The 24,683-nt window shown below is 43.5% G+C and overlaps 1 protein-coding gene across 3 annotated transcripts in view; it reads right to left on the bottom strand.

Annotated features, from left to right (window-relative positions):
- Positions 1–1,656: 1,656 nt before the first annotated feature.
- The window catches only part of LOC126547181 (golgin subfamily A member 2-like), a 166,010-nt gene continuing 142,983 nt past the window's right edge, over positions 1,657–24,683 (bottom strand). For all 3 annotated transcript variants that reach the window (XM_055062799.1, XM_050195060.3, XM_050195062.3), the window contains 4 exons: positions 23,171–23,277; positions 20,831–20,948; positions 12,211–12,432; positions 1,657–3,865 (listed from right to left, as the gene is read on the bottom strand). In XM_055062799.1, the coding sequence (XP_054918774.1) occupies positions 12,227–12,432; positions 20,831–20,948; positions 23,171–23,277 (431 nt within the window). In that variant the 3' untranslated portion in view covers positions 1,657–3,865; positions 12,211–12,226. The remainder of the gene's footprint in view (positions 3,866–12,210; positions 12,433–20,830; positions 20,949–23,170; positions 23,278–24,683) is intronic.

Here is a 24,683-nt window from a genome sequence, read left to right as displayed (position 1 = left end):
AATCATTTTTCTGTATTTTTCAGATCGCAAACACATCTTTTTCATTTATTTAATTCAACATTAGCAATTATGCATTACTGAGAATGCTACTGGTTCAGCTGCTTTCGATGACACTGCATGATGGCACTGCTTAAGTGAGAGCAATTTTTTGTTGTTTTTGGCACGAGATTGTAAATTTCCTGCTGCATGCAGTGCAGATATATATATGTTTCACATGTTCGCAGCAGCCCCTATGACAGATCGGCAACATTTTTTTACTATGTTCAAAGAGTGTTTGAGAGCCCCTTTAACTTGCTTAGCCTGCGACAAGTACAACAGAGGCTGCTATTCTATTTAGATTGTCAGTGTAGTTATCTAAAGAAAAAGGTGGTAGTGCTAAGCATTCTCTTTCAATTGCAGAATATAAAGTTTCGTGTGAAAGAAGCTTCCTGCTCGCATATGAAACAGAATAAAGAACAACACTGTGTTCTTGCATAAGAACTACACCTATGCCCTTGTCAGAGGCATCTGCGAGGAGGAAAAATTCCTTCCGAGCGTTAAGCACTCTCACAATAAGTCTAGAGCTTATTATAGTTTTCAGACCTTGAAATGCATTTTCTCTCTCCCCGAGTCCAAGTGACAAGGTTGCTTTCCCTTTTATGTCTTAATTCAACAAGAAGTAGCACCTCTTCAGTTTAATAAGAAATTAAATCTTGTTAATAACTCACAAGTACGAGAAAAAGGCGCACTTGTTTTAGTTTCTGGCTTGCATGCATTTAAAATAATTTTTATAGTGCTGTTCACAGTTTCAATCTTGTTGCCTTCTAACCATGTGGCCTAAAGCAACGTTAAGGTGGTTCCTATTTCACACTACGGAAGCTTAACTGTCAGGCCCATGATCTGTCGAAGAGCTGCCAAAGAGTTTTGATACGTTTCTCCCACATAGATTTGGCTACAAGCACATCATGAGCACAACAATGTGACTGCATCCAACTTAACTCGCTATATGTCAGTTTTACAGCAAAGCTGTGCATTTCTAGCACCCGTATGCACACATCCCCTGCATGCATTCCCAGGGGAGGTACCCTGGCTTCCTTATGTCTGTATCACAGCATGTGGACAGGAATGCATGGGCCAATCCCGGAGATAGTGAAATACTGGGTTGTTCGTAGGGGGGATGGGGGGAGGGGTACCCTGGCCGGCTTATATCTACACCACGGCGCATGGACAGGAATGCGTGGGGTGATCCTGGAGATGGTGCAATAGTGGGCCATTCCCAGGGGGGTACCCTGGATGGTTTATATCTGTATCCTGTTTGACAAATAATTAGGGGGAAAGAGTGTGGCGATGGCACCTGTGCACGTAGTCTGCGCTTCTGTAGTTATAATGTCACACGCGTCGGAGGTGCCGGCATGGCTGCAGCAGCGGTTGCAGCAGGTGCATGAGTGGTGTGGTGACTGCGGTGGCGCTTGTGTAGCGTAGTGTGGTGCTGTATAAAAAAAATGTACGATTTCATAATGTATGTAGCCTATGTATGCAGCCTAAACAGCTTTGTTGGTAATCCATGCCCATAGGAATGTTGCGGCCCCACAAATTTTTACAGGCTGGTTATGCAGAACCACAGTGATAATAGAGACAATAAAAGTCTACATTGCCGAGTTTAAATAGCAGCAGTAGTAACTCTCATATTATGAATTTATTAAACCTTCACACATATACAAAAAGCAATGAACAGAAGCTGAAATGGACAATAGAAGTTGCAACAAAAATAATGTACCTGAACTTTCATACTGCAAAAACTGCAAATAATGAACAGGACTAATGAATGAACACTTCAAACTAAGGCTGCCAATATATTCAGTATAAATTTCTTACACATTTTACTGTTCGCAAATTGCAAAGCATCTTCACAAGATCACAGCTCTGCACCTTCATGCACACAATCAAGTCAGACTATGACTTATGCTTAGACTACATGAGAAATCATCAGCTGCACAACTCTCCAGAACGCTGAAACAGTGTCAGTACAGTCAACTTTACGGGACCGGTTGGTATAGAAAGAGTACAAAAATAGCATCGTTTATGACACTTTAATATAGCAGGTATCAGTATCTGTATTTAATGACCTGGCAACAAAAAAGCTATCTTGAGTTCCAAATCCGTACCTATAGAGTTGAAGTGGAAGCAATAAGCTGCAAAGAGGATAAATATAGTTTCTGTAATCTTCACAGTAGATATACAAATATCCTGAACTAGCACTAACTTTCAAACCAATGTTGCACTCATACCTTAATATTTTGCATTAAGTTTGCGCTGATCAGGTAAACTATTACCAACTTGCCATCATCATTCCCCCATGTCCTTTCCTTATTCACAAGCTCAGCTTCCACTGTTGAGCAGAAGTGATGCATGTCTTGTTCTAAATTTTTCTGGAAACAAGTGACAACTTTCAAAAGTAAAAATTGAGGAACCAGAAATCAAGGAAAAGGATATTAAGAAAACAGAAACTGGGGTCGTATTTTGTAACAGTTCTATTCCTTCAATTCTGTTATTTTATTGTCATTTGATGCTGAGAGGCCACAACAGCAGCATGCAAGCAAATGATGAAGGGTGAAAAGAATGAGGTAAAAAAATTACAATATATAGCCCTTGGTGCAAGTTATAAATCAGAAAGCAGTGGCACATATCAAAGAGCTCTACCTAGCAAAGCAGCAAGTGTCATGTGAATTGAAGAATCAGTATTAATATTGCTAAAGAGTCTTACCCATCTGGGTCACAGAGCTCTTAGTTTGCTTTCTATTACCTACTGATGCAAGTCACTCATGCATTTTACAAAGTAATGTAATTCGTTTGATCATTGTTTGTTTAAACAATTATATATTTATAACATGTTCTAATAGAAAACTTTCTTTAACACGTTTTTCTTTCCCCTTCAATGTTCTGGATGAATTAACGTAAGTGGTAAACTTTACTGTACACACTTTTGAAATAAAAAAATTGTGTGAAAAAAACTTGACGGAATAAAGCAAATGTATTGCATGTTTTCTCTTGGAACAAACTTGGTTAACAAGTCCAACAGGTTGCTGTTGGCGCCCACTGTATCATGTAGCATACATGGTATGAAGGCTTCAAGAACTTCTATTAAATTTTACGAGTTCCACAGCATTCAATTTCAAAATATAACTGCTTCGCCGCTATTAACCTCATTGGCTGAGTAAATAAATATAACTAATGTGTTTATAACATAAAATATGCACACAATCTAGAGTTGGCAAACTTTTTACAGTTACCCAGAACATTTCTCCCCTAGTTTTCTTGGGTCTTATTAAGGCATGTAACACCTCCGTTGAAATTGCCTTCAGGAGATTAACAAAAAAAAACCTTCAATGCTTCTGTATAGTGTTCACTAAAGCTTGAAGTTATTTTCTGTTGAACTGGTCCAAAATCTCGCAAGGCTTTATGATATGAGAAGAAAATGATCAAAAGCACATCAAATACTTGGTGCCACTAAAACACACTTTCAGAGATTTGTGAGTCCTATAATTTCCGTCTGCATTAGCTAAACTGGCTCCACATGCAATAATCTGCACAAAGAAAAGTGACTCATAGCTCATCCAAGCAGTTAAGCAATGAAGACAACTGAGGCAAATGTATAGCACTTTGAAGGGCTTGAAGAAACATACACTATCAACAACATACTAAAACATTCAAGGCACTGTGGCTGTCCTCCTTCCAGCTCTTTGGAGCCCTGTGTTACACTTTATGAACAATAGCCACTGATGGAATGTTCCTCTGTGACTGGGACGGCTGCACCGGAACACTTCTGTGCGTTTAGTGTGTTTAAGGTAAACCTTTGGGTCTTCCAGGACATCCAGCAAGGATGAAACTGAACATGGAAAAAAGAAAGAGAAGAGAAGGAGGGGAGGGTGAAACATTACAATACATCAGCCTCACACTGCTATTGTTGAAATTTGTCAAATTTGGGCCTATATCATTCTTGTAGTTAGTCCCAAAATGTGTTCCCGACATAATCATCATTGCTGCCAATGTCACAGCAAGTTAAACTATTTAGAGGACTGCTCCAACAAAGATATGACAGAAGAAAGAAATTTTTGGTAAAGAAGCCAAAAAGGCACTTGGATAGGCTAGCAAATGTACACCTATTTGCACACTTCAACATCTATGGCAATTCACATGAGATTTTGCACAGAGTGCTACTACACATGAAGGTTAGTCAGAGTAGATATGTGAACCACAGTGCGCAACCTATTGGCTCAGCTCTGATCAACATAAACTCTATGACATACAGCCAAACCCCAATATAATGAGCCTCAGGTCAAACAAAAATTCACAATGTAATATATATATATATATATATATATATATATATATATATATATATATATATATATATATATATATATATATACATACATAATTTCTCAGTCTGAGCTTCACTAATTCTTTATCACAGCTATCACAATTCTGATTTAACAAAGTTTTAACGAAGCCTTTAAAAGAAAAGTGGGTTGAGGGGAAACCCTGCAGTGACAGACATCATTCTTTGCCATAATTCACATAACAGTTCAGCTTGAAAAAGGAAAAAGAAAGAAGAAAGAAAGGAAAAAGTTTAACAACAGTTAATATGCATAAGGGAAAAATAGTAATAGAAAAGATTAAAAAATTTATTTTGTACATAAATTCAAACTCTAGAATCAGCACACAAAGGAGCAGCAAAAGTGACAGTCCCTGCACCAACCTCACATTCCTGCACCAACAAATAGCACCTGCGGGTTTGGGACTCACAAGCACTACCAAATAGCAGCTAAGGGAATTGATTAGCTAAGGCTTCACCTCTCTGCAGCTAACCTAACTGAATTCCATATTGGAACAGTGCAGTGCTATATGCCAGGATGCAGGAGGAAAACTTCCTGTGCACCTTTAACTCATACAGATATTGCTGTTGCTGTAGCCATGACATTACTTACACATATATCATTGTAGCTTTCACCCACAAGTGATTGGTGGGCTCAGTGATTTGACTACATTCTTCATAAAGCTGGGGACATCCCCATAGTAATTCCAGATCAGTAAAATAAATCATGGCTAGCTAAGGAAACCTGCCAAAGTAGCAAAAACACTTCTGTTTATACAATTTTTGTTTAACCAAGTTTTGTTTATAATTCAGGAGTTCTCAAACTTTGTGGCCTTGAGGAAACCCACCAGCTTTCTGAGAGTGCCGTGGAAGCCCTCCCTCTTTCCACCGATGTGTTTATACAAATTCACTATAAGGATTCATTAAAGGGGATGGTAGGGTAAACCCCCCAAATATCGAATTTGCAATTTTGGCACAGAAAAAATGACTGCACTATGAGGAACAAACCTGCGGAAGCGCAACCTCGAGCGCCCGCTCAAAGCTGTTCAAATGTCGCGCCGAAGTGTGCCGCGCGCCCTGGCGTTTTAAGATGGCGGGCAGAGGCCGGTTTGTTTATCGTTGTCGTTCACGGTTTTCTCCTTTATGGCGTGCTTTCTTTTTTTTTTGCTTGTGTGTGTGTGTGGTAAGTAAATGATTTGTACTAAAAATCATGTGTTAATTAAAAGAAAATGAGACATCCACCCAATCGTACCAATTGCCACAAAGGAATCCCATACGGGTTCCTCGTAAGGAAAGCATCGCAGTTGATGAAAAATTCGTTCTAGTCCGGGGCTCGAACCCGGGACCACCGCCTTCTGGGGCAGCCGCTCTACCATCTGAGCTAACCAAGCGGCTAGCAGATGGCAGAGCGAAGTCGAATTTGTTAACAGCTCGAACCAAGAGTTTGACGTAATAGTACTTTGTAGAAAAGAGCTATATTGCGTCAAACTCTTGCTTTTGCTTACGTGGACGTGGTCACCTCTGTTTCGAGTTTCAAACGTATTACTCGCCCAGAAGATGGCACGATGGTCCAGCAAATGGAACAGAAAGAGAACTTTCAAAGGTAATCAGTTTTCTGAGCAAATGTATTCATGGATGAACACAGAACACCAATGCGTCGCTCAACCAACTCATCTGGTGCCGCTGCCCTAAGAAAACTTTGTCAGTGCTTACACATTGAAGATAGAAACTAAAGATGCTGTAGTCTACTACAGTGGCGGTAATTCTGCACGAAAAGCTATTCTGGAGGCACTTGGAATTGTTCCAGGTCTGTTTTGTAATATTGCCCTCAACAGGATGGACTTAGAGCGTGTTGACAGGGCAGAATTCTATGACTCTGCCGAGAGCAACGAAGGACGACGAATAAAAGGAACACAATGAAGGGTTTTGGAGACACCTGCAAGAAAGTCAGCAGTGAAATATATTCTCCTGGGGCATTTTTAGCATCCACAAGCAGTATTCGAACATAAAACTTCCACTTTTCTCAAATTGCATCTTTTATGAATTTGTCAAATTCAATGTACCTGTTCTCAGAAAGTATTGATCATATTCCAGTGAAACTTTGTACACATGTACTACAACCAGTCAAATATTCTGAACTAAAAAAATCTCTGATGGTGTGAATGATAACACTGGAAAAATTTACACTGCAAAAAACTCCCCTTGTGGCTTTGTGCAAGGAGATATATTTGTTTTGGGTGCGAACTCCAAGGTGGATATCATATCTCTTTAGTTCAGATGTACCCTATGGGTATTTAGAATAACACTGTGTACTATCATCACATTCCTCTGCGTGATTGCAGAGAAAAGGTACATCAAATAATTAAACACACCTGAAATTTTGGTAGTGGGCTACAGGAAAGGCAAACCATCTAGACACAAACAAAGTGTCTCTTGTTGTACCCAAGAGCATCTTTTGTAAGCGCGTGAAATTTGATGCGAATATCTGCAGCTGTTTCTAAAATATTGCGTTAAAACTAACATGTACCATTTACCATACCATACGAGACTCGCAACCACCTAGAATGTGTCTAGAGATGCTGGTAGAAATGAAGTGACCATAATATGATAGAATCGAGCATGCTGTTCGCAATTTAAGTACTAGAAATTACAGTTTTAAATTGGCACAGAAAGTCGAAAAAAAATGACAAGTGGTACAAACTGGCGGTGAAACCTTGGTACTTGAGATGTAGTCTAAGAGATTACTGTATATAAGTCATTCAGTCATCAAGTGCAGCATAATTATTGTTTAAAATCGCACTCTTTAAGTTACACATATGTTTGTGCTTTATTCTATGCATATAAAACGTTCACGCTAACAAGCAGCATTGCCTTTGTGGCAATGAGTAGAGTGGCAGAATTGTGCCGTGTCTCATTTCATTGCGGCGCATGAGTGCTTTTGTACATGCGCAAGTTTGCGAGCGACTACCTTGAGTTCAGTGGTCTCCCTGTAAGAAACGAAATGCCATTGGCTAATTGTGCCGCAGATGGGTGCCATTCGCTACAATAGGTTCGATTCAGAAAAGGTGCACGGCACCAGAAACGAAAAGGTGCAGGCAGTGTCGTTTGTGCTGCACTGCAATACCTTGGACAATCAAGGGACAAGGTGCAGTGCGCCTTAAATACATGCGAAAGTTGCACAGAAGCTTGGTTGAATCGAATAGACCTTAACCTTTTCAGAGTCAATGATGCAAGTATATGGTGCATCGCACAAGTCCAAAATGGTCGATGCCGTATATTTATGGTGCCGCCTGTACGTTTGAAAAGCGTGCCAATTTCCCAACTTTTTCTTTCCTAGCATGTGCTGCCACTATGTGGGAATACAGGGAATTATTATCTTACACCTCCCTCTCTCAGTTTTCGTTGCATGGTTTGCTCCGGTGCATCTATATACATGTACTACCACTCGCGCATTGGCGAGTTTGGGTGAGCAGCAGTTAGTTTGGGTTTTGTACCGCAGGCAGTTTGGGCTTCTTGTGTTTGCAAAACTGATGGCCATCTCGTTACTAATCGCTCATAGGGTGACCGCCTGTTACTTGCTTGTTTATTGCTCATAGGGGTGCGCATATGAAGGATGCCGCCGTACATGTGTTTCCTTTTTTTTTTCTTAGGAGACTCGCAAAAACTAATTGCCTCTGGTAGGCAATAAGATGAAGATTAGCGGAATTTTGTCACACATTTTGTTTTTTTGACGGGCACACAACCACACATTTTTCTTGAGTGCACTCATGCAGTTCGATTATGCTATGGACGTAAATATTAGTGCAAGAGCAGGAACATTTGACACTTGTGAAATATTCTAGTGTACTCATTTTCTAAGGCTTGAACTATGTCTATAAGAATGCTGCATTATTCATCAAATTTTTAATTCTTATAAGCTTATTTACTTTTCTTATTGGTGTTATTGATCAATAAACAGTACATATATACCAACGCGAAAAAAATTTTTTTTTTTCACTTTACGGTCACCCTAGGAAAATTACAGTAAATTTTTTTTTCAAATAGGTCCCTCTGAAGGATTTAAATCTGCAGTACAAAAAAAATCGTCCTTGGGCAGTTGCATATGGAGAAACAAATTGACCCTGAAAGGGTGAATAATAGCACTACTCGTATCTCCTATCACTTAGCTTGGCTTGAATAAAAAGAAAGGCTATGGCTCATACACAGTTGAACCCACTAACGATCCCAGATCTAATGAATTGTCGGTTGTAATAACCACATTTTGCTGCCTTTACTATTTTCTGACCTTGCCTATTGAAACTGTGTCCAGATATAATGAACATTTTCACAAGCGCTGTACTGTCACAATGAACACTTCAAACTCGGTTGCCCTAAAAGGAGGCTGCATGCGAAGTTCCGAAACACAGAAGTGTGACTTAACTGGGCGCATGGCAGCATGCCCCACGCTCCAGTCCAATGCGACAAAGATACTAGCACCGAGGTGAACGAGCATCGCACACAAATTTCATCATAGTTTCCTCATCACTCTCGATACATAGACAAGTGGCCTCTTTTTTTCTGTGCCACTCCCTGCACCGTAATGCAGCCCTCATCGACCATACTGCTAACGCTCTTGGTTCTGCATGGCCACAAGTATCGGACGCACAAAAGCTTAATTTACTTTTTGTAAAGAATCATTACATATCACTCGTGCTGCAGAATGGTCCGATATACTGATCGCAACACTAAGCCAAAATAATTGCATCGGCCGGCATGCAGCAGTGCCCCTGGCGCGCATTTTTATTGTGGAACCGAAATAGTGCGGTAGCAAACGAGCCTGTATCAAAACTGGCCATGCCGACACTGACACATCTGAGCCATAAATAATGCACAAACACTTCCCGCATGTCCATTTGCATGGTCAATATCGTCATGCATCAGCAACAAGAATCAACAAGGCAGATAAGTGGCTCTCAGCTTGCAGAACTTTAGATTCCTGCACATGTGTTAGAAACTGCCCTCCTGAACACAAATTAAAGGCACTCAGTGTAGCTACTGTGGGCTCGCAAGTCGCACAATAACAAGTCTTGAGCACTGCTGCTGCATGGGTCCCTTGCTGGTTGCAGACCACCCAAGTGTGGATGTGGGGAGCGATGGCTTCATTAAATCCAAAATGCAATGCACATTTTTTTCTCTGATGTGATAAATTGTGGAAATCAATGAGGAAAGAACAGGATGTCGTCGGATTCGTTTTGACTGCTCGTGGAACTTTAAGATGTCGTTCGCGGTGTGGGGATGCGCGACTCTCACGCGTCCCCTGATATGTTGTTTTCCCGCATAGCTCCTGTCTCCTGTAATCCGGCTTCGCCGCGTGGCTCGGTGAGAGCGGCAGTAGGTCTGGTTGAAGCGCATTGCGAGAGATGGCGCGAGTGTGGCTCTGCTAACGCCCCCTAACGGCGGGGTTACTTGGGCACAAAAAGGAGAAGGCTCTTCCTTTTGGCTCGGGATCGGCAAGCGGCGCGGACGTTCCACGTGTGCGCCGATCTATGCTTCTGCGAGACTGTCTCGCAAGGCCTCGTTTGAACGTGCCACCGTTCGCGTGACCGCGTACGCGCGAACGACCAGGCGTTGGTGTCCAGCATGGGGCGAACATATTCACTCACTATCCGGTCGCAGTGAGTTGGACTTCCGCGATTTGTCGCGCGCCCATCGGCATGTTTTGTGGATAGCAACTTGGCTAGCAAGCACTGATCTATGAAAGGTGCAATAAATGCCCTTGTGATTGTTTGCACTACTGTGTTATCGTTCCTTTGTCCCAAGAGCACGAGTGAGAACCCCACATCTGACTGCCCAACATGGACCTCTTGGGGCATCGGACGATAGATTTAACAGTTTTGCTTCGTTCAAGACCTTTGTTTGAACGGAAGCGTAGGGCTAGCGTAGATTTTGATCACTAGCATCGGTGGCATGCTTTCTTGAGTGAGGCGATGGTGGCTGTAGTGTGTTTGAGCTTTTCAACATGCTAAGCCTTTTCGCAAATGATTTTTTTTTAATGACATTCGTCGGTATGAGAACCACGTGGTCTACATCCTGGGAGAGCGAGGCTTAGCGCCCGCAGAGCACAGAGCATTGGCGAGCCTGAAGCGAGTGAGTATGGAAGCCTCGTGGGTGGTCCAAATTTCTTATGTAAATAGCTTCTTCTATCTCTGACTCTAATGAGGTCGCGGCTCTGGGAGCCGGGTGCCGCTACAGGCTGACTGGTATTGCTGCCTGGCACCGGGCGCTCCGACACCGACTGGGACGGTGGGCGCCGTCAACTCGGATGCTGTGTCCACTGAGCGGGGTAGGACCACCTAACAGAGCTGACGTTTCCTCGCGGCTGCCTGTTTTGCGCCCATTTTGGGTGTTGTTTTTTGGATGCCGGTTGTTGTCAGGGTAGCAACGCTTTAGGCCTAAGGCTTTATGAAGCTGCCTGTCACACGTGGAGGGACACAACCTGGTGGACCATGGCGTTGAGGTGTTGCACTTTGCTTCCCTCATTCTAGTTAACCTTACACGAATTGAAATTACTCATTCGACTTAAGAAAGCGAGCTTCATTTACGTGAACTTAGCATGTGAGTAGCCGCCCAATCTTTTCCTAGCCGATTTGAACATCGTACCACGTGGGCGATGCGCATGCAGAATTCCTCTCCCTTGCACTACTTTAGTGTTTGCAGAGTGTGTTGAGTGTACGCAGCATGAGTGGAGTCACCCCTGGTTTGCTGTCACCTACATATTGTCTGTGCTGCTGCCCCGGACTACGATCGAGCCACCCCGGGAAATGGTGATGCTGTGGCCAGTTCGGCGCAGCGACTTCGGCGGCCGCTGTATCCAGCTCACAACCCTCGGCAGCAGAGAAAAGAGCCAGCGGTCACCAACAGCTACTGTGGCTCTCGCCAGCAGGGCGCGAGCGATGTTTACTCGTACTGACTACTGCGTAGCTGTTTCCGGAGTCCGGGCATGAAATCGTGCCGTCGAGTCTGCAGAGCTGCTGCTGCGACCAGCAGACAATGCCGACTCCAAGACGACCCCAAGGACAATGCCGGCTCGCATGTTATGGACAGCGTGTGGACATTTTATTGGCGCGGCCACTGTTGCATATACTATCTTGTTGCACGCGTTGATGTTAGACCGTGTGACATGTTTCACCGGAATATGTAGTGATCTAAGGTTGGGGGTTGTGGGGATGCGCGACTCTCAAGCGTCCCCTGATATGTTGTTTTCCTGCATAGCTCCCGTCTCCTGTAATCCGGCTTCGCCACGTGGCTCAGTAATAGTGGCAGTCGGTCTGGTTGAAGCGCATTGCGAGAGATGGCGCAAGTGTGGCTCTGCTAACGCCACCTAATGGTGTGGTTACTTGGGTGCAAAAAGGAGAAGGCTCTTCCTCTTTGGCTCGGGATTGGCAAGCGGCGTGGACGTTCCACGCGTGCGCCGATCCATGCTTCTGCGAGACCATCTCACAAGGCCTCGTTCAAATGCGCCACCGTTGGCGTGACCGCGTACGCGCAAACGACCAGCCATTTGTGTCCAGCATGGGGTGAACATATTCGCTCGCTATCCAGTCGCGGTGAGTCGGACTTCTGTGATTTGTCGCGTGCCCATCGGCATGTTTTGTGGATAGCAACTCAGCTAGCAGGCATTGATCTATGAAAGGTGCAATAAATGCCCTTGTGATTGTTTGCACTACTGCATTGTCGTTCCTTTGTCCCAAGAGAAAGGGTGAGATCCCCCACAGTGGAACCCCTGGGATCCGCAGAACCTAGTTTGAGAACCCCTGGTTTATATCCATGTTGTAGCAATCAAAATGTTTTTCAGCCGTACTTAACAAAAGACAAACCTGCTTCAGTTTGCACCTAGACAGTCAGCAAACGTCCTGAGCACACCGGGCATGGATGGAAGGTGTCCGGAACAGGTGAGCCATCAACAGCACTTGAGCTTTCAATCTCAGTCAACAGATGCATAATTTTTTTCGCAGTGACATCTTCCTGCACCTCATCTGAGGAGCCATTAAAAGGTTTGCTCCCAGTATCTCCAGCATTTGGGCCATTTTGAAGAGCATCTGCAAATATCAGAAGAGCACAGATTAGCTCTATCATTTACTTCACCCATGCCCCACATAAATTATACGTCGTAAGAAATCTGCAACATGTCCACAGGTACAAAAATTTGTGAAGGTTGGTCAGTGTTCACAAGACATGTAAATAACCATTATATAAATAAGAAATAACCTTTACATATATAATTCTGCAATGCATTTCAGACATTTTCCATCATACGTAAGAATCTACACACACTGTCCATCATCTGGAACCTACCTGACAAAACAAACATGTTCAACGAGTAATTCACCAGAGCCATTTACACAAAAAATTTTTATTTTCAGAAAAGCGTGACGTTTGCAAATGTAATCGACACTATTTCAAGATGCATGTGTTGTTTCCCGTCTCCAAGACTACTGCCTACCAATTTAGCTGGTGTAACAATAGTGTGCTACAATCACGGAAACAGGGCTGCCTTGTACTTTGCCAGGCAGCCAAACAGAATAAAAGTCTGCTTGTCTTTCGCTGCTTCTTTGCTATTTTTGCATGCTTAGGCTCTGCTCATATACCTTCAACTCCTTCACACAAAATCTGCAGAAGAGAAGCGACAACATCACTGACGGAGCTCGGAGTTTGTACAGTGCTAAATTAGGACTACATTTCAAGTTGCATGCAGCTCCTACAACTAGAGGTGGCATTATCAGTTTCAACCATCTTGGAACCAATTAGAGAAAACAAACAGACCTGCCATTGTGCTGTGCCAGAAATACTTGTTGGAAAAATCTAGCGGTGTGCATGTCCGCAAGCATGATTCTGAGAATGAGCACGGCTCTAATGTCCCACAGTAAGGATATTTATGGGATGCAAAGAGTATGACAACCAGTGCGTATTTTATATTCAGACCTCGATCACTCAGGATTCAGCTGTAAGTGCAATCCACTTGTAGACAGTCACACCTGCTAAAATGATCACAACGGGTCTATAGCCTCAAACATACCAGCCCAGAAACCTCGAAACGCTTGTTTCGTGCCAAGGAAAGACTTATTTTAAGAGAAAATGCGTTCTGAAGCGTCCGCGTACCTCTAGCGCAGTTCAAATCGCCCGCCCTCCGATCGAGGAGTACTGACATCATGGTCTCATAGTGACGTTGCGCCATTGGTGAGTAGAACGGCGTCCGCAGACGGCGCTACGGCTTTTCTGCGCAAAACGCGAACGCGCGGCCAGAAACAGCCAAGACAGAGCCGACAGCAGAGGGAAAGCGGGAGTATGGTGGCTAGCGGAAGGAGAAACGTGCGAACTTAAGCTGGTACTTCATTCTATGACGCAAACTTCGACGCTCATCGCAATGGACCCTGACAAGGACAGATTGGCTCGCGATGCTGGGATCAACTTCAGCGATTTGAGCACTGACGAGCGCGACCTGCTGCTGAGGGCTCGCGCTGCCGATATCGTTGCGTACTACGACGGCGGCCTCGACACCGGCTCTCCGGAGCGGGAAAGCAACGAGGGCTTCCCACGACATCACATGGACGTGGCATTCTCTGTGCTTGTTCCAAATGAAAGTTTCGCGAGCCAGCAGAACCCACTCAGCACGACGCGATAACGAAACTACTGAAACTCCAAAGCGTGCGCGGCGCAGAGTCGAGCGAAAACGAAACCTTTCGACCACCCATACTATTCAAGGGTAACGTCAAAATGTTATTTTTTCTTAGAATCGAATAGACGTAGACAAGTAGCATTTTATTCCGTCTTATAATCGAATGAAATGATATTTTTAATACGAGTAGTTGAGTATTAGTAACACAAATTATGAGGAGTGCTTTCGTCATCGGGCTAGTACCGGAATGTCGCTGGGGGGTCTCAAATCGTGTCATGCATTTACCTAAATTTCTCGGTTACTAAAGCTCTGTTCGCGATTATATTGACGCCTTAGACGTTCTAGAACATTGCTCTACCACTTTAACTTGACTTTCTGGTAACCTTTAGTGTCCCTTTAACATTCCAAAGGTGCACAGTGGGCTATGAGGGAGGCTGTAATGAAAAGGCTCTGAATTAATTTTGATCACTTTGTTTTCTTTAACACACACCATAAGCATGGTTGCATAAGCGTTCTTGCATTCTGCCCTCATTGGAATAAGGCCACCATGACTGGGAATCCAACCCGCGATGTTGTGCTCAGCAGCAAAAGTGCAACTAGCTCTGGTGAGCTGCTTGCGTTGCACTGGTAAGCACATTTCCTGGGCCCACAGACTTCTGCACTGAGCACAATGCATGGCTCCAGATCTTTCAGATAGCACATGCAGCTGTGGCAGCAGTGTCTTGATTTCAAGAAAACATGCTACTAATAAAACTTTCTTCTATTAAAAGGAGGTGTATATGCATGCTTCTCGACATTTCTCGACTTTTCCTAATAGCTGGGACACAAAGCTCAACAAAAACCAACCACAATTGCTAGTGCCATGGCCCTCGGACATTTAAGCTATTGATTTAGTCAGGATGTCATACTCTAGTTTCAAAAGTCCAGGCCTCTTGGCCAAGGTATCTATGTATTACTTTTCAGAGTATAAGTGCATATCTTGACTAGCCAATTCAAATGACCTTTCTAGTCATAACAGGCTTTTAAATGAGTGTGTAATGGTGTGACTATCGCCTCCAGAGCCGGCAAAGAAGAAGACGGCTCACATGTAGGTAGCACGAGAAAGGAACACTCTAAACGCTCGACCTTAGCAGCTGCGGCATCTGCCGCTCCCGAGATCCTGCGGCACCATGGCTGCCTGGCCTAAATAAATCGTGGCCACAGCGGCTTCCTCTTTGCAGTGCCCTACCGCAAATTTGTGACACTAGACAAACAAGCCCAGCCATGCCAGCGTCAATGCACCAACTCTACCAAGGTGAGAGTGATGTGGCTTTACATGGTCAGGCAGACATCCCGTGCTTGTAGGGTGTTGGGAATTCTACATCGACATGCCGGACGTCTGGTTCATCCAGCTGGACAGCCACTTCCCTATAAACAAGGTTCCAGGCTTTGGCTGTGTTCCAGGCTCCAGCTGCCACACCCCGGCCCCGACTTCTACAAGAACTTGCGGGCAGCCGTCCTTGCTCACTACGCCACCTTGAGCACTCAGTCACAACAGCTTTCGCCATTTGAACTGTCGCGTCATCCTGCGTCGTCATCCTGCATCCACCCATGCCAATCGTCAGCATGCGCCGGCCCTAGCATCAAACTTCTACTCGGTCCGTGAGCGTTTTCCCCATCTCAAAGGCAGCTGCGAGACTGTTCTTTCCAAGGAATTCACTGGGCCAAACGTAAGCGCTTTTAGGTACTCTTCAGCCTGCCGCTCTCCTTCCTTGGATATTCCTTGGGGGTACCTCACTCATCACCGATCAAGAGGGTCTCCCTCCGGGCTCCACTAGCCACAAATTTCACACTCGCAGACACAGTGACGCCACAAGCACAACTTTCGTGATGCCTTCAGCGAACACCACAACCCTGATGCTATCGGCAGCTGAGATTTCGCAGCAAGCAACAGCAGGCGAGCCTTCCAGTGTTCTGTGCTCGCACCTTCCGCGGATGAATGGTCAACCGAAGTTTCGCAGAAGCAGCTCAGCCATCTGGTTTCTTCAGCTCACAAATCACTCCTAAGTCAGCAACGTAAGAGACCAATGCTTGTGCTATCTCCACGCAAGTCATGAGCTGCCGGATGGTCTTCTTTCGGAGCTCCGCCATCTCCCAGGCCCAGGCATCTGCAAGATACCTGTGGCAGGTCGTAATTTCACACTACGGCATCGCTGTGACTGTGCCACGCTCACAACTTACACTGCCGGTGCTGCCTGGTACATCTCTCCCGGATTGCATGAACCTGACACTACGAACGACGATACCATCTGCACACTATACATAGACTCCTGTATCCAGACTTTACCACTGGACTTTACTTCAATTGTGCTTTGCACTATGAGGAGGGCCCTGTAGCGCTGCGACTATCGCCTACAGAGTCGGTGAAGAAGAAGACGGCTCGCGTGCAGGTAGCGCGAGAAAGGAACATGCTAGGCACTCGACCTGAGCGGCTGCAACATCTGCCGCTCCTGAGATCCTGCGGCCACTCAGGTTGAGCACTTCCCACAGGTGTTTTAGAAAAAAAGAGGCTACTATAATATGTTCAGGTTTAGTCAGGTCCACGCATATTCCAAGAATACCGGCTGAGGCATTGGCTCAGTTCCGATGGAAATTATGGCTCAGATGCAATTTTCAGTTCAGGCTTCACTTGGCAAGAACAATGCATAAAACACAGGACTTAAATAATGGCAACACTATAGTGCAAGTTATGAAAAACTTTGTCCAGTAAATATTGATAACATTATACGAGCAGTACTGCAATTTAGGTTCAGAGTCCAGTTTTCCAGTTCAACTTTAACTTTAACCTCTTCTAGCAAGATGTCATGATATCATAGCACACGGGTTCTGAGCTCCTAAATTAAGACTAGAAGGGGGGAAAGGAACTTGAACAGATCAACATTGACTGAACACAAGCCAAGTATGCCCTTGTTCATCCACTACTCATGAATTAGAATGAGGCATATAAATTTAAGAGAGTGAAAGCCAGATTATGACCTCAAATGTAGTTGTATAAAAAAGACTTGGAGGACACTTAAGCTTCACCTTTAATAGTGGATCGCAATAGCATTCAAAGATCCCAGACGGCTTCTCACGCTTCCTGGTAACTGCAGCTTATGTAACCGTAATGTTTACTGGGAAACAGTAACAGCAAAAGCTATGCATGAAGGCAAGCTTTCTGGTAGAAACGCGGCCTCTTGCATGGGCCGCAATCGCGGTGTAAGAAAAATAAGTTGGGTGCTCACACTCACCGCTCCTCGTAGAGGGAGAGCACGGACAAATTGTGTTCACAGATGACCTTGACTCAGTGGCAGTTTCGCCGCAAGAATACAGATGGTGCTATAGTATGGTAGCCTCAGGAGCCCGCATGACGTGCATTCGGAGATTTGCACACCACACAGGGTAAATGCACATCATATACGTGCTGAAGTATACTTGCTGCAATTCATGTGTATCTGAAGGCTTGTCTGTGTTTTCGGAAAATGTTGTGTTGTGCCTGCGAGTTCTGTAGGTGCATTTGTTCGGCTGATTCGTATTCTGGGGTTCACTTAACGTATACTGCACCACAGCATGTGATGCCGAGTTCGTATTCTGGGGTTAACTTAACGCATACCGTGCCGCAGCATGTGAGTGCCAGTTAGCTGCGCTCAGTCTAACTGCGCTTCAAAATGGGCAAGAAGTGTTTTGTCCCAAATTGCAAGTCAGGGTATCAGGCTTATACGGAGCGCGTGTCACTTTTCAAGGCTCCGCATGATCCTGGCATTTAGAAAAGTGGGTCGGGTTATTCTGAGAGCAGATAGAGTTTTACAGCCTACTGAGCGCGTGTGCGCAAAGCAATTTCCTGGATGAAGTGATCTGTGCAGCATATCATGCAGAATACAAGCATGAACTTGAAGAAACAAGCTAAAGAGTAAAAAAAGGTAGCAAAACTGTGTTCATACTGAATTTTGTTGCCAAGTTTACAGAATATACAAATTTTTGTTATAGTTCTTGTGGATGTATGTTGTAAACAGTTTGTGCCAGGTAACGTATAGTTTTGTGGCAGAATAAGGTATAAGTTTAGCCCTTGTTTCAGCATACCATTCTTAACATTCCGTACGACAAGTACAAGAGCACTGTACAGACCACCAGACCTACATATGGTTAGGCCTTTTTTTTTTTTTTATCCTAATATAAGAGCGCGTATCGTTCTCGAAATTACACAGTAGGGTAGAAAAATGATGCACATTCATGGACAATAGGAGCAAAATATACAGCTTTAGGAGCTGTGCTGGATTTAACTGTGTGACATGCACGTCAAGCTGTACTGCACGCGGCTTGCTGTACTGGTGCAAAGTGCTGCCGCCATCACCTCAACACTAAGCGCAAGACTGAGCAGCGGTCGTGTGTCGAGCAAAGAAGTTTCTGACCAAGCACATGTGTAAGCTTTGAGATGCAATGGTTCAAGGTGCTTTGGGGAAGCTTATATTTGCTTTAATTTGCCAAGACAGGAGGAGGCGGCATTCTTCAAAGCGTGGCACTACTTCACAAAGTTTAAGGGGCTTTACGATGCAGCAGAGGCGAGCGCCATCTGGAGGTGTTACAAGGAACCGTGTGCACCTCTTTATGGTCTTTGAGATTTGTGCGCACGGGTGCATGCAAAACTTGGAGGCCATGGCTGCTCTACGAATTTTAGAAATGCTGGAAATGGGTTTGTGTTTGAGTTTCCGCATAACAGAATTATGTTCTTTCGTATATTCAAATTACAATACAATGCTATCGTGTCTGCAGGCTGTGTGTAAGTCGTACTGCATAATTTTTCTGACGCATTTTACTTTGACAAATTCAATTAGTTCAGTAACTTCTTTGCACTACATGGAGGGCCTGCGTGGTTCGGTATGCATAGTTCGGAATGATTTTTGCCAAAACAACCGTCGACGCTGGATGCGGGATGCTGACGCCGAATTTCCTGTGACACAGGGGGCTTCGCATTAAAATTACCTCCATGTGTCGTGGGGTTACGCTCTGCGAGCGGCTAGGGCTGCATGCGAGCTCCGAATCTAGCCACACACAGTCATTCTGTCGTACTCCCCAACCCGTAGTGCGTGTAATCGCAGCTATGTCAGGTTCGAACAAATAAGGCAACCAGCGGCATCAACTTTAACAATGTGTATTCTTACAAGCAATAATAGACATTGACAGAGGGAAGTCCCCTTCACAATAAGTAATAAATAACATTGCCTCGTTTCCTGGGATAGTCAGGCAAACAAGGTCACTCAAGGGCTGCAGCAAGTAATCCAGTCCAGAGGGTTAGGTCAGGTGCCAGAGAGAGAGGGTGTCCCTCGTGGCGCTGTTTCATACCTTTTAACCTTTTACGTCTTTTTCTGAGACGACACGACGGAAGATGGGCGAGTGCGCTCCCCACAGTGTCAACATCTCTCAATTAAAGAACAACCCATTACACACAAAATTTTTCGACAAAGCTGAATGCATCAAGAGATCCGTGCGGCTACATCCACCCAGTTGCATAAACTGTAGTCATAATCTCTGTAGTCTGCAACCATTTCACAGGCTGCTGTAAGATGCGAGGCTGTTTGACTTCCAACTAAAAGGAAGCAAAGCAAGAAAACATGCAAACATAAAGCCATCTGTTTGCACTAGGTACTTGTTTCAGTCTTTTGTAACAAGCACATAAATTTCGCCCTGGAAAAGCTAATGGTGTGAAAGTAATTTAGGATGCTAAGTACCTTTCAACTGCAATCCAAATGGTTTTCCTTGGGGAAAAAGAGATTCAGGCAACAAATTCAGACAATAGGAGTTAACTTTTTCCCTACTGAGGAGAAAATGGCCATATTTTGCAGGTTACACTACAATTTTTTTTCTAAAGAAACTATTACATGCACTATAAATTTTATGCAATACATGAAAGCAAAGCAGAATTAATTACTTTTCAGGCATAGAATGTTTATGAACGAGACGTATGTCATAAAAAAACAAATTGCCAAAAATAATATTGTAGAATAAAATTGAAGAAAGCTTGTAGAGATACACCTGTACTCAAAAAGAAAAAACGCTAAAATATGTTTTAATTATACAAAATGTTTTGCTACCCAATAGCCGCTATATTAAAAAAATAAAAAATTTTCCTTGGAAACTACTTGTGCTACAAAAATGTGCATGCCATGCAGCAAAGCAGTTCCTCGATGTGAAACATAGGGGAATGTCACATGTCTTGCACTAAATTCTTGTTTTCTGCTGCATTTTGCTGTCATAACATTTCTTGCAGTTTGTCTCCATGTTAAGCTGGCTAGTGCTGAATGGCTTCAGTTGGTTGAGGAGCACTAACTAGCAGTGCACCCTCAAGTTCCGGGTTGATTTTCGTCATCATTGCACTCAGAATCAAAGTCAGATGAAAAGGCAGCGGCTGCTTGAGCCGTTGATAAAATCAGCCGTAAACGCAGTAAAATCACAAGATCTGAAATGTTTTGAAGCAGGTATGCTGCTTCAGGATGCAGCAGTTTTTGCTTTCAACTCCGATGAGTTGCGCACGCATTTTCGAAGCCCATTCAAGAAATGCTGCCAAGCAGGGAAAAAATGAACTTCATAAGAAACGAAAGTTTAGTTGTTGTACTATACATCAGATGGCATAGTGTATCCATGCGAAGCGCGGGAGGTCTTGAAAACAGCATTTAAAACCATCGCCAGTGGGCTAACGATGCCCAATAGGCGCGGTAGGGAAAGAATTAAGCAAGTAAATGATTTCTCTGATGCTTCCCAATGCCTTTCTCAGAGACAAAGCACAAACCTATGAAATGCACACTCACCAGCAAAGGACGACACTGTGAGGACTTTTCCTGGCAGCGGCAGAACGGACTGACCAGACTGCTGTTGGCGATCTTCCAACAAGCGCACAATGAGGCACTGTAGTTCAGCCAACTTGGCCTGGGATTAATGTGAAAGCCACAGTGAAAACCTCGCAAACCGTGGCTGCAGACATGAAACTACAAATTAACAGTCATATTCACTGCACATGAGACAACATTGAGCTCCATTCTCCTCAATTATTGACTTAAAAAGATTTCTCACTTGACACACACCAGAACGGAAGACCCTGTCTATCTGTTAAGGGCCAACTGCAATTAAATTTTTTGACCATGTAAAATTTCACATTTCTGCGAGTCTATATACAAAGCAGCCTCTCTGCAAAATTTCACCATTGAAATAGGAGAAGATGTATCAACATAGCAAATATCTATGTGGTTGGTACCAAAACAGGTAGAATTTAGGCAACATATAGGCAAATAAGTAAAGTTGCTTATAGATTTTGCTCACACCGAAGGTGCTATAAGGTTTTTTTGATTATCAGGCATTCATAAAAAAAAATTTCGGTGCAAAAAACATTTTGTTGAATTTGACAGTCAGTGACTAAAGATACAGTTTCATGCTGTGTTGACGATATCTTCACATTGACAGTACAAGTGAAGCCTGCAAAGCTTTTGCATCCACTTCATCACCGCAACTGATAGTGTTGGCCGCAGTGGGACAACACTATCGTGACGTGTGCAGGCACAAGGGAGCAAACACTTCATTTGCTTCTGGCTTCAACGTGTCTTCAAGACTCAACAATACACAACCTCAAGTACTAAATGCATGGGAAGACGGTGCACATGAAGCTACGGCCATCTTGGCTCGCCCTTGCTTTGCACCCACCACAGATTGCCTCCAAGATAGGGCATGCAGGCAACGTATGCGCTCAGTTGCGATGACATCCATGCAGCCCAGCTAGAAGAGGAGATACGCACTCACCTGTTTCTAACTCCCCCCTCACCCCTCAGCCTGTGCTTGATCAAGTTACCGCATACTCCCTGGTACAAGCCAGGTACCGCGCCTCTGACAACCATTGAACACTGGTGACAGGCTATGGTAAATATGAATAATATCGGCCGTACAAGGTAATAAACAATATGAGACAATATGGCGATGAATACAACATACAGCATTTCATGCTTGCACCTGATCCTAAACATGAAGTCCCTTTTTTCTCTCTCTCTCTCATCAAATAGACATATTAGCTACAGAAAAAAGTGAAGAATCTGTACAGCTTCTGCAATTCACCTAGACTAAATAGGTGTGCAAGGACTACAACACTTCAAGATCGGTGAGTGCTGTGTGCTTCTCCGCCACCTCACATTAATCATAGATAGCCAGTGAGAAGGTGTGGAGTGATGGAAGATATTACTCTCACATTCATGGCTTTAACCAACACTGCATCCTTTAAAGGTCTTAGAACAATCACACAAGATAATGCATCACCTGATACTCTATTTTTTGCAAACCTGGGCAATGCAGCCCCCACAGTAACTTTTCAATGCCAAAGAGGAAAAGAAAAAGAGGCACAGAAATGTAAGCACCTCTTTTGCATTTCATTGTGCACTGTCAACATTCCAGGTAATGTTGTGGTTAACGTGTTGTGGTAGTGTTGGTAGCGTTGTGGTAGTGTTGTGGTTAAAAAAGTGCCACATTGTCAAAAGGCTCTCTGAAACTAGAAACTGTGTGGGCTATTGGCAGCCAGAGTAGTAGCTGGAGTTGCAGCATGAAGGACACCATGCCGCTGCTTGGAGTCTGGTGCACACACTACTTTTCCTGTGCACAGTATTTTATAAAAAATAAACCTCAGTTATATGTCCAGCGGCTGTACCATCCGCTAGTATGTTCTATGTGTATATGCTGCCTATGGTACTGGTTTCTTCTGATACTGTAGACCAATTCACCCAGCACGCAATCTTACTGGACTCCATGACAAACAGCAGTGTGAGTGAAAGACCATAAATAAATATGGTGAGAGTGAATGGCAATAAAGACATGAGATGTTGACTGACAGTAATTTACCCAGATGACCATACTTTCTTCTTAAATTCAAAGTGAATTAGGACTGGTCATTTCAAGTTTCTCTAAAGAGAATGGTATTTTTTTCTTAAGCTACCTAATGCTTTGTCTTGGAAGCTAAGCACCCTCCCAATGGCTCTGAAATATGGCTAGATTATAAAAATGGAAAATTTTTGAAGGCACTCTAAAGAGCACAAAGGGAGCACTCAAAAGACAAAGTGCACTGCATCACTTGTACCCACAGTCATGAAGATATGCAAAAAACAAAGGTTACAAACCTTGAGATCTTCCCTGTCCTTAGCGAGCTGCGAGATGTAGTCATCTTTCTCTGCAGCACGCTTCCGCATGATACCTCGTTGCACTTGGTACAAAGCAATGTAGTCCGCTACAAAACAACCAAGGAAGAGAGTACATTTGAGATTAATGAGAACATAAAGCTGTCAATAGCTACTGATCATGCCAGCTACAGAATTCTAAGCATTTGTTATGAAGGGTTAATATTAGGGGCATGGGAATAGTGAAACATAAGGTCCAACAGAATTCATGGTGAAATAGTGGCGTAAAACGTTACTGGTCAAATTTGAATATAGAATTTGTTACAAAATGGACATTTATTCATCTATTGTGTGGTCAGGTCTAAAGCATTATGAGCACTGAAACGATTACTTGGCATATTAGAGAATAAATACTATAAGAAAATTAATCACTACAATTTCTGATGACGGGCACACAACCACACAGTTTTGAGTGCGCTCACCTACGCAGTTCGACTACGTTATGGACATAAATATTAGTGTAAGAGCAAGAGCATTCGAGACTTGCGAAATATTCTCGTGTGCGCATTTTTGCTAAGCCTTTGAACTATGTGTAAAACAACGCATCAATTTTAAAATTTTTACAAGTTCATTAAGCTTGTTTTATGTCCACTGCAGGACGAAGGCATCTCCCTGCAATCTGCAATTACCCCTGTCCGGCACCAACCGATTTCAACTAGTGCCTGCGAATTTCCTATTGTTATTGATGAACAAAGAGTACATATATACCAATGCAAGAATTTTTTTTCTCACTTTACGGTCACCCTAGAAAAATTACGGTAATTTCTTTTTTTAAATATGTCCCTCTGAAGAATTTAAATCTGCAATAAAAAAATCGGCCCTGGGCAGTTGCATATGGCGAAAAAAATGACCCTGAAAGGGTTAATGCAACAAACAAAGATAAAATGTCCAAAGAGCAAGGTCTTATCGAGTCTTAGAGCTGATGTAGCTTTTCCTGTATTTCAGTGGCAATTTCCAAAATTTGTTTAGCTTTGCTTTTGGCTATCTTCCTGGGGCCGTTGGATTTGTCATACATGTCATGCAATTGGTTGCTTCTGACTTCTCTGCCAAGCGTCTGCCAACGCTGTCAAGCACCCCAGGTGGTCTAATTTTCCGGAGTCTCCCACTATGGCATGCCTTATAACCAAATTGTGGTTTTGGCATGTAAAAACCCAGGATTTAATTTTTAATTTGTAATTGTGTCAATTCAGCAACAGTTCCTTCCAGTTTCTTCTTCTTTTTTTGATATAATCAGTGCAGCATCTCTTCATTTGTCTCGTATCTTCAAGCTGCCACTTCTTTCTTGAATCTAAAAAAGCACAGCAATGAAGCCTAGTAGATGACACTGCAACCATAAGTACTTTATTTATTTGAGCACATTGCCTTAAATCCTTATCAACATTAATTAAAAAACAATAACGTAAAATATTCATATTGAATATGAAGTGAGATGCCTGCAGAAGTGTATGGAAGTGGT

This window comes from Dermacentor andersoni, chromosome 1 (genome assembly GCF_023375885.2).
Source record: "Dermacentor andersoni chromosome 1, qqDerAnde1_hic_scaffold, whole genome shotgun sequence".
NCBI lineage: Eukaryota > Metazoa > Arthropoda > Arachnida > Ixodida > Ixodidae > Dermacentor > Dermacentor andersoni.
Note: the sequence above shows the minus strand (reverse complement) of the source record. Positions and strands in the feature narration are given on the sequence as shown.